Source organism: Camelus ferus, chromosome 5 (assembly GCF_009834535.1).
Source record: "Camelus ferus isolate YT-003-E chromosome 5, BCGSAC_Cfer_1.0, whole genome shotgun sequence".
Lineage (NCBI taxonomy): Eukaryota > Metazoa > Chordata > Mammalia > Artiodactyla > Camelidae > Camelus > Camelus ferus.
The window spans coordinates 97,544,589-97,558,576 of NC_045700.1; the positions used below are offsets into that span (position 1 = coordinate 97,544,589).

The following is a 13,988-nucleotide window of genomic DNA, read 5'->3' on the forward strand; positions in this document are numbered from 1 at the left end:
CAGATGAAATCACCTCCAGCAGCCTGGGCTTTGCGAGTATTAGTGACAGGCTTCTATTCTCCCGCTATTTTTAGGGCGATTCATTGCCACGTTCCTGCGTGTTTGTCAGTGGAATCTCCTGAGTCATGAGCAGTGACGCTGGCTGGGGTGACTGGAAGGACGTGTTTGTCTTCAGGCTGGTGTCATGAGGGACCCTCACTGGGTCTTCTCCCCTGGGCTGTTTGGCCAGCAGACCACGCTTTGTGTCAGGCCCTTCCCTGCTGGACTCTTGCTGACCTGTGTAGTCTGCGTAGTCAGCCCTGGAAACGCCCTCAAGGAATCTGTGTTTGGCACAGAATGTCATGTGGCCATTGGGGCCATTTCTGCTCTGGTGGCATCTCTGGAGAGGCTCCAATGGCCGGGGAAGCCAGGCATCCCCTCTCCTTGCCAACCGGATCAGATTGTCAGAACCAGACAGAACCCAAACCCAGTCTGGAGAGATGATGTGAGCTGGTCCCCAGCCCACACCCACATTTCTGCAGCCAACGAGGGGACGCGGTGACTGGGCACACCAGTGGACGGACGTTGTGCAGTTTGGGCGCAGATGTCAGGACAGGCGCTGGCTGGAGTCCTGACTCATCGGGAGGGGAGATGGACCAGGTCCTCCTGCGGCCTGGCCTCTGCTGCGTGCTCAGCCCTCTTGCCCATCCCAGGTGGTCACAGCCACAGTAGGGTGAGGGGCAGGGTGACATGAGCCCGAAGCACCGCATCCCAGCCAAGTGGTCTTTGTAGTCCTAGGGGATTCATGCCTCCAAACCCCAGAGAAACTTCCGACTGTGAGACCATGGCTACTTAGTTTCCTGGGGTGTCGTGGTCCATGAAGGAAACGTTTAAAGGAAATTTGGGGAAGCACGAGGCTTCACATGTGTCACACCGGGCGTCGCCCTGGGGTCGCGATCTTGCACATGTTTTGACTGAAGGGGAAATGAACTGGTGGTTGAATCTGCACAACTCCCGCAGCCCAGTAGTTGCTCTCTATGGCTTGTTGCAAGTTAGTACATCACGGTCATTTTTAACATGTGTACATTTCACAGATAAGAGGAAAATGGCACCAGATGTTCACTTCTCTTGACTTTTATTGGGCACTTGCGTCGTGCCAGCGAGAACTGTTCCGGGGCCCCACGGGCCGTCAGAAGCAGCTGGTCTACACAGGGGTCTGGCCTCAGGCCGCCATCGGGTCCTGGGTGTGGAAGGCCTGGGCGCCTGGTGGAGTCGGCGCCTCCTGGTTGCTCTGCAGCATCTGATTCCTCCTCTCCAGCCTCTGAGCCCACTCACCGCGGAGCCTGGGACAGGTGAAAATTTCGACACTTGAGTCTTGGCACCTGGGCACCTGGGCACCTGTGGGGTCCCGGAGGGCCCTTCAAGCCACACCCACCACAGAGGGTCTCGCTCAGGAACCCCCGAGGAGGGAAAGTGGGGGCTGAGTAGGCCTGAACTCGCACCTCCTGATGCTCCCGTCCCTGCAGAAGCCCGTGCTCCTGAGGCCTGGACGCAGCCCCATAGTTGGCCCGGCCTCCCCAGCGCCCCAACCCTGGCCCTGCCGGGCAGTCCCTTCCTTGGCAGGTGGCCTGTTGTAGTGACCACAGCCTGATACACAGGGTGACCCGGGTCCAAGGGTGTCAGGCCTCTCCAGACCCGGACACTTGCCCACAGGCCATGGCTGCCCCATGCTCCAGACATGAATGTGTGGTTTGGTCTGGAGGGTGGAGGGTGGGTGGGCACCTGGCCCGTATCATCCTCCAGGGTTGGCTGGTAATTGGTAAGAGGCATCCACGTGGACTCTGGTCCTAGTGCCCAGGGACCTGGATGAGGAGGGCTCTCCCAGCAGTGGGCAGAGAGCCTGGACAGCCAGGGCCCATGTGTGCTGGCCTGTCCCTGCCCCTCACCAGGCTGAAGAGGGCTGTGGGGACGTGGTCAGGAGCAGCTGCTGCCCAGAGGGCTGGGCGCATTCTGGCCGAGATCCAAGGCTGGATAACCAGTCACAGCTCCCCAGAGGGGCGAGAGTGTCCTGCCCCTGCCCGTCCAGGACCTTGGTGACTCACTCGGCCAGTGCTGACAGCACTCTCACTGATCCACAGCCCACTCCTGGGACCTGCACCCACGGACTGAAGACCCAGAAGGTTCTGGGGCCTGATGGCACATGCAGGACAGGGATGAGCACACGAAGACCAGGAGGGAGCTCGGGGTTGGGCTTCCTCCCAAGGTTGGGCTCTTGTGGGATTCCTGCCCTGAGAGGTCGGGCGGGTGCAGCGCCTGCTCTGTGGGCCTTATCCCGGGGAGAGGAGGTACCACGGCACCCTTGCCAGTGCTGAATGGCCAGCCGTCCTGGATGACGGGTGGGTGCGGGGGGCAGCCAGCACGGCACCCAGACCTCTGGCCACTGGCAAGGTCAGTCCCAAGCTGGTCCCAACACAGCTGCCAGGAACAAATCCTTCCCCACCCAGCTCCCTGGGTAGCAGCTGCTGGTGCTATTTGGGGACTAAGGCTGTGACCGCTTTGGAAGTTTGGCCACGTGAGTCCTTGCCTAGGTGCAAATTATGTGCTAATACATCTTCTTAGCTGTCCCTGATCAGTCACTCCTGCATCTGCTCAGGGTCACCTAGGAGACCCCCCTTAGCACCCACAGGCCCCTGGTGTCCACCTAGTAAAGAAAAGGTATTGGCTTTGAATCTGCAAGTCCAGCAGACGTGTAAGGGAAAGTAGGGCAGACACATCGATTTATCCTGCACTCGGTGGGTGCAACTATCAGAAAAACAGACTAAGCCGAACAAACGACAAAGGGAGGGATGATGGAGTAGGGAGCGGGTGATGCAGTGGGGAGGGGATGGGGTGCTCCTCTCTCCCACTAGTGACTCAATGCTGTGATTCTGAAGCTGACTTAAGGTGGTCGGTGTTCAGTGCTTTGTCCCCTACTCCCCCTGTGACACTGATCTGGGAGAGGAGATGGTGGTGGGAGTCTGTGGATGCTCGTGTCCTGAGGGCTGAGCCCTGCCCAGCACTGGGGTGTGTCTGTGGCGCACGTGGCGCCACGGTCGCCGGGCACCACTCACCTGTCCAGGGCACTCCTGCGTATCCTCATGTCCTCGTTTTGCAGTTGCTTCGTGTGAAGCTCTATTTTTTTCTCCCAGAAGGTCTTCAGCATGCCAGCATCATAGGATACTCGTGCAGGATTCTTCAGGGTGTGGCTTTTACTCATTTTCTGGAGAGAGAATTTACAGCAACTCAGTCATTTTGTGCTGTCGGTACCCGGGCTGGAAACCAGCTCTTTTACAAAGAAGAAGGCAGCTCAGCCCCAGTAGCGCTCCCCTGCACTCCCCGAGCTGCACGGCAAATCCCAGTTTCAGACTTGAGCACGATCTAGTTTTCTTTGTATTTATGTGTGGGTGATCTGAGGTGAACACGGTTAAGGACACCTCACTGTAGCTTTGATTTGCGTTTCTCTGATAATTAGCGATGCTGAGCATTTTTTCATGTGCCTGTTAGCCACCTGTCTCTGACTGTGAGGACTGAAGGGCCAACCCGAGGTGGACCAGGTCAGGGGAGGAAGGCCCCGGCTCTCGACAGTGGTCAACTCTGTCACTCCCTCCACACAGCTTCTAGGTCACAAGCCATGAAGAAGGGCCCAGCGCTGGCCCAGGGGAGAGAGGCCGTCGTTTCGGCTTTACTCTTAGGGCATGTTTGGGCTTTGACTGTCAACCCTCTAAATTAGTCAGACGGAACTGCTGGAATCAGATCTGGAGCCCAGGCGTTTATCCTGAGCTGACGTATGTGGTGCAGAATGTGTGCTGCCCATGGTCAGTATGGCCAGGAGGATGCTAAGCAAAGCAGGACAGCAGCCGGGAGCCTGGTGGAGCCTTGCCCCACCTCAGGCAAGACCCCGGCGCAGCTGTACATGTGGCTGCATGTAACAAGATTTCTCGCACGTCCAGAGGGAAACCACACCCCAGGCTTGGAGCACATGACAGGTGCTCCTGCTGGAGAGGGTGGGAAACAGCACTTTGCCTAGAAAAACTCTGAAGCTGCATCTGATGGGAAAGGCTGTGAAATGTGTGCTTTGTGGCCTTGGCTGAAAGTTGCACAGGACCAGGCAGGACGTCTCGACCACGCGATGCTCGTGCCTGGTCCTGCTGGTCGGCGAGTCCCACCCCTGCAGAGCTCAGGGTCACGGAGGCCGAGGGCAGAGCCATGTGTGAGGGACTGTGGACGCTGCGTGGGGACCTGCGGATTCCCCATGTGTGAAGAGCCTCACCGAGCCCTGCAGGGGCTTTTGGGTGAGAGGCTGGGTCTCAGCATCCTGCCCTGACAGCCCTGTCGCTCTTGCACCAGGAGCCTGAGAGGTGAAGCGAGCACATGTGTGGGCTCACACATGAGTGCATGCGTCTCTGGGAATGCAGGCCTGTGTGTGAACACCCGTGTGTGGGCGTGAGCAGTGGGGAAGCAACTTCTGTGGTCTGAGTCTGGCTGTCAGTATTCTGCTGCAGGGACAGTGGTCACAGCAGTGTCTGGAGCTGGGAATCAGAATGCCTTGAGCCCAGGACGAAGATGAGCCCAGTCACATGTGGATGCACAACGGAGAAGCCAGTGGACATCGGTTTGAAACCGGAAGACCTTCTGGAAGGACGGAAGTAGGAGCCAAGTTCCCCGTCACACGGGGGCCAGGAGCCGTGCTGGGGGAAGTGGACGTGCTGGTGCAGAAAACCAGGAGAAGAGTGTGAATGTGGCGAGCCACCTGCTTCAGAGTCTAGAAGCTTTTCAGGGAGACCAGTCCTCCACACTCAGAAGCATGCTTTTGAAGACTAAAGAAGCCCACAGCATCTGGAGACCAGCAGCAGAGCCCTTAAAAACAACTTTAAATCTCCAGGGCTGTTGGCTCATTGAATTGGGGTTTATGTGGCTCATGTGTCTAACCCCCAAACGCCAAGCCCACACCTGTTGGGATTTTGGTGGGGGAGTAAGACAACATGTGCAGAGTCAAGGGTGGGCAGGGGGATCTGGGTGGGAGGCTGCAGTGGGGGCAGCTGGGAGACACCTCCTACCTGTCACCACCCCCAACGCCTAGAGGTCCTGGGTCCTGGCTGGTATTGCTTTTTCAGGGGATTTTTCAGTCCTTACCCTGGCACTAGAGGCTGGGCTTCACCCTGTTCTCACCAAGTGGGCAGGGAAAGGCCAGATTTGGGGAGCAGGTGCTGCCAAGCCAGGGACAGACCCTACTCAATGACAGTGAAATTGCAGAATGCCGTGGGCATCAGGGGAACCTCCACCTCACTCTGACTCTGCGTAGCCATCTGTCCTAGAGTGTGCCCCCTCCCCAGCCTTCAGGGATGAGCCCTACTCAGCCATCAAGTCTACACTCTAAGGACCCCCAGCCTCTCCTGACCATCTGGCAGGGCCCCTCCTTTGGGTCCTGTGGGCCTCTGTGTGTCTCCAGGAGGCACTGCCATGCCTCTCCAGGGCCCCTGTGGCACCTGGACCCTCAAGCGTATTTGCAGAACAAATGAAGGAGGAAGTGAACGCTGCGTTAAAGGTGACTGTTAAAAGCTCTAAAATTAGGAGTGATGGGAGAGGGACCAAGATGGAGGAGGAGGAAGACCCTGAACTCACCTCTTCCCAAGGGCACAACAAAATTCAACCACTTAAAGAGCAACTATCAGGGGAAAGACACAAAGACTAGCAGCAAAGATTTTCCACAACTAAAGGTATAAGGAAGGGACCACAGTGAAACAGAGAGGAGACGGTATAGTCAAGACCATAGCCCGGTCAGCCGTGAGACAGTATCGTCAAGACCACAGCCTGGTCAGCCGCCACAAACAGGAGGAATTTCACAATCGTAGAGGTTCTCCCCAAGAAGCAAGGGGACTGAGCCCCACTTTCGGCTCCCCACCCTGGGGTCCTGTCCCAAGAAGACGAGGCCCCCAGAACCTCAGTCTGGGAAGGCCCATGGGGCTCACTTTCAGGAGAGTCAGAAGGCTGTAGGAAGCAGAGACTCTGATCTTAAAGGCTGCATGGAAAATCTCACCCACTCTGAGACCCAGGGCAGAGGCAGTGACTTGAAGGGAGCCTGGGTCAGAACCACCTGCTGATCTTGGAGATCCTCCTGGAGAGGCAGGAGGCAACTGGGACACCCCTGGGGACAGAGATGCTGGCAGCAGCCATTTTTGGGGAACTTGTTCTACTATGTGGATGCCACTTTGGAGTCTATTAGTGCCAGGGGCTTCTTCAACACCAGCCCACCAACACCAGTCCTGGGACACCCTCCTCCTATGGCTGGGCAGCCAGTGGCACAGGGACCTTGCCCTGACCATCAGCCTGGGGATTCCCCTGGGCCCCACATGCAGCTGCTCCAGGACCCAGCTCTGAGACCCACCTGGGTCACACAGCTGAATGCTCAGAAAGCCACAACAGAAAGGCCCATACAGTCCACATGGGGGCACCCCTGGAGCACATAGCTCTGGTGACCAGAGGGGAGTGAGCTGCTGGCCCCACAGAACATCCCATACACAAGGCCGCTTCTCCAAGATTGGGAAATGTAACGTAACAACCCAACACATAGAAATAAACACAGAGCATTAGGAAAAATGAGGAGACAGAGGACCTGAGAAAGATAACCAAACAAAGCTTGGTTTAATAGAGATAAGCAACCTATGTAATAAGGAGTCTGAAGTAATGATCATAAAAATGCTCATGGAACTTGGAAGAATGAACACAGTGAGAATTTCGACAAAGAGGCAAATAATGTAAAGAAGAACCAAACAGAGCTGAAGGATACAATTGCTAAAAAACCCCTCCCAAAACAAAACAAAAAAACAACACTAGAAGGAATCAACAGTAAATTAGATAATGCAGTTGGATGGATCAGTGATTGGAAGGCAGAGTAGTGGAAATCAACCAAGCTGAACAGAGAAAAGAATTTTAGAAAATGAGGATAGTTTAAGAGACTTTTGTGACAACATCAAGCATAGTAACAGTCACATTATAGGGGTATCAGAATGAGAAAAGAGAAAGAAAGGGACAGATAACTTGCTTGAAGAAATACTTGCTGAAAACATCCCTAACCTTGGAAAGGAAAAAAGACATCCAGATCCAGGAAGCATAGAGAGTCTTAAAGAAGATCAACCCAAAGGGGGTCACACCAAGACATATTATAAATTAAAATGGCCAAAATTAAAGATAAAGACAGAATCTTAAAAGCAGCAAGAAACCTACAGGGAACCCCCATAAGATCATCAGCTGCTTTCCAGCAGAAACTCTGCAGGCCAGAAGGGAGTGGCAGCAAATATACTAAGTGATGAAAGGAAAAATCTACAACCAAGAATACTCTATCATCTGGCAAGGCTATCATTCAGATCTGAAAGAGAGAGAGAGTTTTATAGACAAACAAAAGCTAAAAGAGTTCAGCACCACTAAACCAACTTTACAAGAACTACTAAAAGGACTTCTCTAAGCACACACAAAAAAGACCACAACTAGAATTTATGCTAATTATGAAAGAAAAAAAACCCCTCACTAGTAAAGGCAAATACATAGTAAAATATATAGTAGATCAACAACTTACAAGTCTCATAGGAAGATCGAAGGACAAAAGCAGTAACACCATCTACATCTACAGTAAGTGGTTAAGATGTAAAATGTAACAGCAAAACAGTCAGTGTGCATGTGGGGTAATAAGGGAGGGATGTTAGAATGCATTTGAACTTAAAAGATCATCAGCCTAAAATAACCATGTATTTATATAGGTTTTTATATATGAGCCTCATGGTACCACAAACCCAAAACCTATAACAGATACACACACGAAGGAGAAAAGAATTCAAACAAAACAATAAAGGTAGTCATCAAATCACAAGGGAAGGGAGCAAAAGAAGAAGAAAGAAAAAAGAAAACTATAAAGACAATCAGAAAACTGCTAACAAAATGGCAATAAGCACATAGCTATCAAGAATTATTTTAAATGTAAATGAACTAAATACTCCAGTCAGAAGACAGAGAGTGGCTGAAGGGATGAGAAAATAAGACCCATATATCTGCTGCTCACAAGAGACTTACTTCTGATCTAAAGACACACACAGATTGAAAGTGAGGGGAGGGAAAAAGGTATTCCATGCAAACGGGAATAAAAAGAAAGCTGGGTTAGCAATACTTATATCAGACAAAATAGACTTTAAAACAAAAACACTAACAAGAGACAAAGAAGGATATTGCATAATCATGAAAGGCTCAATCCATTAACAATTGTAACTGTACATGCACCCAACATAGGAACAACTAGATACATCAAGCAGATATGAACAAACACAAAGGGAGAAACTGACAGCAACACAATAATACCAGAGGACTTTAACATCCCACTTGCCTCAGTGGATGGATCATCCAGACAGAAAATCAGTAAGAAAACACTGGCCTTAAATGATTCAATAACCCAGGTAGGGTTAATAGATATATACTTATATCTTTTGTCCAAAAGCAGCAGGATCCATGTTCTTTTCAAGTGCACATGGAACATTTTCCAGGATAGATCACACGCTAGGCCACAAATCAAGTCTCAATAATTTTAAGAAGATTAAAATCATACCTACATGCAAAAGAAATACAACTTTTTACACCACATTGAAAAAAAAAACCCTCAAAATGGATTAAAGACTTAAATAGAAGACCTGAAACTATAAAACTCTTAGAAGAAAACATAGGCAGTATGCTCTTTGACATTTATCTTGACAATTTTGGGGGGGATCTGTCTCCTCAGGCAAGGGAAACAAAAGCAAAAATAAACAGATGACATCAAATTGAAAACCTTTTGAACAGTGAAGGAAACCATCAACAAGATGAAAAGGCAGCCTACTGAATGGGAGAAGGTATTTGCAAGTGATGTGTTTGATAAGGGGTTAGCATCCAAAGGGGCAAAGAACTCATACAACTCAACATCAACACAATGAATACACCAATTAAAAAATGGGCAGAAGACATTTTCCCAATGACATACTGATGGCCAACAGACAAATGAAAAGATGCTCAACATTGCTAATCATCAGGGAAGTGCAAATCAAAACCACAGTGAGCTATTATCTCACACTTGTCAGAATGGCTGTGGTCAAAAAGACAACCAGTAACAAGTGTCCGTGAGGATGTGGAGAAAAGGGACCCCTTGTGAATGGGACCTGGCAGGAGGAGCCTTCGCTGGGACCAGTGTGATGGTTCTGCACTGTCCCCCGGTCAGCAGTTAGGGAGCCCCCCTCAACCAGTATCTTCTCCCTGACTCTGCAGCACCTCTGGGTTCCTCAGGGCTCGTCTGAGAGAAGAGGCCAGGAACTTTCACAGCTGTTTGACAGGAATTCTTTGTTGATTCCTTCAAAAAAAAAGCTGGGCTCTTATTTCATGTCCTTTAAACATCATTTTCTATAATTTCTTTGTATTGTGTCTTACAATTGTGTCCGTCCACGATGGCTTGGACACTGTCGGGCTCTCCGTGGAAGGTGAGGACCCCGGTGGGGAGCTCTGTGTGTCCACACGACTAGCCTGATGTGCCCTGGCCCCTCTCTCCAGAGCACAGCCTGGCCACTAAGTTCAGCCTGCTCCACCTCCTCCCGCAGATCCAGGCCAGTGCCATGCTGGGAGGCCTCCCTCTGGGCCTGGGCTGCTGCCGCACCTGCACACTGTGACCAGCCCCAGGAGCTCCAGCCCCGGGCTCTCACGAGTGGTGCCTTCTGCACATTTAAGTTTGGGATCTGCCTGACCACAGGGCCATCTTATCAGCCTGGTCACTTCCTCTATTTTGGAAGCATCCATGCCCCCAGGACAGCACGAGAAACACCTACAACAGTCGGGGCCTGTTTCTTGCAAAAATTTTAGTGGGTAGGACATGAAGTAAGGAGGGAGGAGGGACTGTGGCTCACATGGAAGCATCAGGAAGGTGTTCACACTGGGTCAGTTCTCAGAGGGGTGGCAGGTTCTCAGCCCCTCCCATGACTAGCATGTGGCAGGAGCCCCAGGAACCCCCTCCTGAGTGGGGCAGACACTCCCCTGAACCTTGACCTTGATCCTGTGACCTTCGGGGTGAAGTCTGTGAGGGGGCTGCTGGTATGAGCCTGGAGGGTGTGGACTTTGGAGAAGCCCCTCCCCAGTGCCTGGGAAGCAGAGGGCAGGCTCGTAGGGAAGGCCCTGGGTCCACACGCAGCCTAGATGGGCCTGAGGGTGGGCAATGGTCAGCCGGGGTCTGCATCAGCCTGGGAGGTTGGGCCCCTACAGATCAAGGCCGGCATTCCTCAACTTGATCAGGGTCAGGGGGAAACTGTAGAATTTTGGAATCTCGGTTAAGATGTCACACTAACTTGCCACATTGTGTCCTGACAGGAAGAAGTGTGGGTCCCAAGACGAGGGTCCCCTGGGCTTTGGAGAGTGACCAGTGCTGGAGGGTGGGGGCCGGTAAGGAGGGCAGGGCTCCAAGGAGCGGGCAGGGATCCCTGGAAGGGTCAGCTTGTGGTCTGAGTTTCCCGTTTTCTGCTGGGCCCCCAGGCGTGCTCTCGTCTCCGTGCAGCCACCTCGCCTCAGCTGAGGCACCTCCACCAGGAGTGGACAGTGTCCTGTGTGGCCAGACAAGCTTATGACCCCCGGGCTGCCTGGTCAACTTGGTGTCCCAGCCTGCAGAGAAGACGGCACTGACCCTGGGCCACCCAGTGAGCCAGCACCCAGGGCCCCCCTTGGCTCATCCCCAACTGTGGGGAGAAGCACCGCTATCCATTAAGTCCTGCAACTTGAAAGCACCCAGTAAAGCGAGGGATGGAAGGGCTTGCTCTCAGCCAGTTCTTCTGGACTCATTCAACACAGAAGTTAGGCCCCCGCAGTCTGAGAATATCTGTCCAGGACAAGTCAAGAGCCTTCATCACAGAGGGATGCTGCTCTGACCATGGCCCCTCTCCTGCTCTGGGGCAGGCTGCCCCCATCAGCTGTCTGGGGCCCTGGGTGCGCCTCCCCCCGCAGCCTGGTCCCCAGTCTATGTGTAGGGTGGCTCTGGGCTCCAGGACTGGCTTATAGGAGGAGCTGGGGCCACGGTCCAGACTGTGGGGCCCTCGGTTCTCTGAATGCAGGTGGCACCCCGTCTGTAGTTGCCTGAGCCCCGCGCTACCCTGGGAACGCCGGCCGTCAGGGTTCTGGGAACAGACACAGGTGCTGCTCCCCTCCCGGCCCAGGCAGCTGGGGGCTGGCCTGTAGATCAGAGAAACTTAGAAATGCAGCAGTTTACCCCGAAGGGGCTGAGGCCTTCCTGAGTCAGCGCTGCCAGCTAGTGAGTTAAACCATGAGCACTCGGGCCGACTGGGTGGGGGGCCTGACCCGAGGTCTCGTCCACTCAGTGTGTCTTCTCCAGGACACAGGGGTGGCGTTGGACTCCTTCAGACCAAGTGAAAACAATGTTTTGGGTGTGGTTAGCTGCCCTCACCAGCAGGGGCTTCCGGGAATAACAGGGTATCAGCTTTTGCCTCAGGAAGCTTAGCCCTGTGGTGCAGCCCTTCAAATCCTCGTGGAGTAGAAACAACAGACAGACAGACAAAGGGCCCCCAGAGCCAGCAGAAGACAGTGGGAACAGACCCACAGGGGCCCTGGGGCAGGGGAGGCCGCAGCTCTGTCTCCATCCAGGCCTTGTCACCAGAACTGAGTGGGAAAGGTTCTAACAGAGTGAGCTCCCGGGAAGAGCCAGCGCCTTGCCCTGGCTGCTGCATGTGCCCGTTTCTCCACGCTGAGCCCTGGACAGGTCACTGTGCGATCAGACCCCGGGGCTCACCTGGCAGTCCTTTCGGGCGGTCCGGGAGCTCCTGGCTGCAGACGTCCTTCTGTGTCCCCGGGTGCACGTCCTGGCTCTGTCCACTCCTCGCTTATACAGGCTTGGTGACGCGCTGCCTGGCGTCTGTTCAGGAGCCTGGAAGACGAGCTGCCTTCTGTCTGGAAGCGGCCCCTGGAGAATTAAAGCGAAAACCAAAACCCCACCTGTTACTCAAATTCTCTGGGTAATTGTCTTATTTCTCCTTATTATCCCAAGCTAGACACCAAATATTTCATTGCAAGACCTGCCTGATAACAAGTCCTGCCTGCTCATGGCCAGGGTGAAAAGGAATTAGTGGTGGACCAGGGACTCGGCTCCATCCTAAAACATGGTCTGTCTGAAGACCCCATCCCCATCCCCACCTGCGCTCCTGACAAGACTCAATACCAATCACGGGGCTGCACTTCATTCTGGGACCTGACAGCTAGCTGCAAACGTGGGTCCTGGTGCCACTTGAAAGGTCCCCCTTGGGTATGGGGGCTCCTCCCTCTGTTCTCCCTGAAGCTGGATGGAAATGTCGATTCCTGTAATCTCCCTGCCACTGCACAGCCTAACAGGAGCCGGTCAGATGTACACAGACAATCCCTTTCAGAGCAACAACCCTAATTTAATGGGGTGGATGCCATTCTGCTGAAGCTAACTTCCAACCCTGAATGTCATCACAAGTGTATCTGGCTTCTTTATGCTTTATTGTGTCTACCTGGATATTATAATTTCCAGATTTGAGCCTCCATCGTTACCATTATTATTATTTTTTGTTTTTAATAACTTGTTCAGTTTACTGACTGTTGCATCATATTCGTGGTCAACAAAGTGGTGAGCCCCCAGATGTGCTCAAAGATTAGGACAGCCTTTCCCGTGAGACTTTGCTTAATTACCACTCTGCTTAGCACGGGTGGCTAACATTTAAAAAATCTCACTGACTCCCTGGCCCCTGAGAATACATCCTCAGATGTCCTGACCTCAGCGTGGGGAGCACTGGAAAGTCCCGGAGGCCCAAGACCCTAGGAGATCCACTTACCATGTGGCTCACTGGTCTTCAATGACCACATTGCTCGCTCCAAAGACAGAAACACAGGGTCTGTTTAGAATGGAGCAAAAGTAAGGATCTTGTCTGTTAGGGGTAGAAACTGACTCAAAAAACTTCAAGGAAGAAAGAACTCATTGGGTCACAAAGCTAAAAAGCCTAGAGAGGGATAGGTCTGGCTTCAGGTACTGCTGGATCCAGGGACTCAGATAAGTTCTCTTTTTTTCCTGTTCTCTTGTTTCTGCCCCCTTTCTGTGGTCATTTTCAGGCATTCTCGTCCCTCAGCCAACCTCCCCTTGTCTAGACCAGCAGGGAAGAGAGCTGTTACATTCCAGCCCTGGACAAGCCTCATGTCAGCCATCTGCTCGGCCGGGCTGGGGTCTTCTCTTGCTGTTAATCAACTCACTGACCCCTTCTGTTTGTAGCTTTGGTTTTCTATTTTAATATTATTGCCTTTTGTTAGAAATTCCCTAAGAATCTTTCTGTAACCAGGGGAAAAATGAGCACCACCACCATTGTTCAGAGAGAATAGCTATGTGACCACATGTACTGAGCTTCCTGGAAGCAAGGGCAAAAAAGGGAGAACTGGTGATGTTCCTGCTGGCAGCATCTCACAGGGCACTGGGTTGCCCTGTGGGACAGAGGACTTTCCTAGCCTGATTTTAAAGGCAATTGTCACATGCAACTTCTCTGATAGGCACAAGGGGAGGTTTTCCCCACCAGACTGCTTTCACATCAAACCTGTGGAGGGCAGGAACCCAAGCGCCATCCTGTGAACTGATGTGTTGACATGAACCTCAGGAAGTGGGGGGAGGCAGAGCTGCAGTGTCCTCCTCAGAGGGGCCAGTTTGGGGTAGAAGCAGGGGGTTACATTATCATAGATATCACATTATTATATTCTTAAGGCAGTTCTAAAGCACTGGGTTCATGTTGCTGGTTTCAGCTGCTTCAGATCAGTTATTGAAAGAGTGAGGTCACAAACAATGATGAAAAACCACATTTATCATGTGCCCACTCCATGTTTCATGGGACACACATCTCAGGGACAACCTGGGGGTGAGTGCACACCACTTACGTCTCTGGGAGCTGAAGGACTGTGTTGGCTAGGAGAAC

General features: G+C 52.6%; 1 protein-coding gene across 1 annotated transcript; it reads right to left on the minus strand.

Moving 5' to 3' along the window:
• Positions 1–1,189: 1,189 nt before the first annotated feature.
• On the minus strand, positions 1,190–12,910 carry LOC116663893 (protein FAM240C-like). The gene is made up of 4 exons (XM_032480843.1): positions 12,870–12,910; positions 11,810–11,980; positions 3,090–3,238; positions 1,190–1,322 (listed from the first exon to the last, which is right to left on the minus strand). The coding sequence occupies exons 1-4, from the start codon at positions 12,870–12,872 to the stop codon at positions 1,202–1,204; spliced, it is 444 nt and encodes a 147-aa protein (XP_032336734.1). The 5' UTR covers positions 12,873–12,910; the 3' UTR covers positions 1,190–1,201.
• Between the last annotated feature and the right edge of the window lie 1,078 nt (positions 12,911–13,988).

Excerpts from the sequence above, each read along its gene's own strand:
- LOC116663893 (XM_032480843.1), bottom strand. Across the intron at positions 3,239-11,809 it reads CCGCCCGAAAGGACTGCCAG|AAAATGAGTAAAAGCCACAC; the intron begins GTGAGCCCCGGG and ends TTCTCTCTCCAG. Across the intron at positions 1,323-3,089 it reads CGCAGGAGTGCCCTGGACAG|GCTCCGCGGTGAGTGGGCTC; the intron begins GTGAGTGGTGCC and ends CACCTGTCCCAG.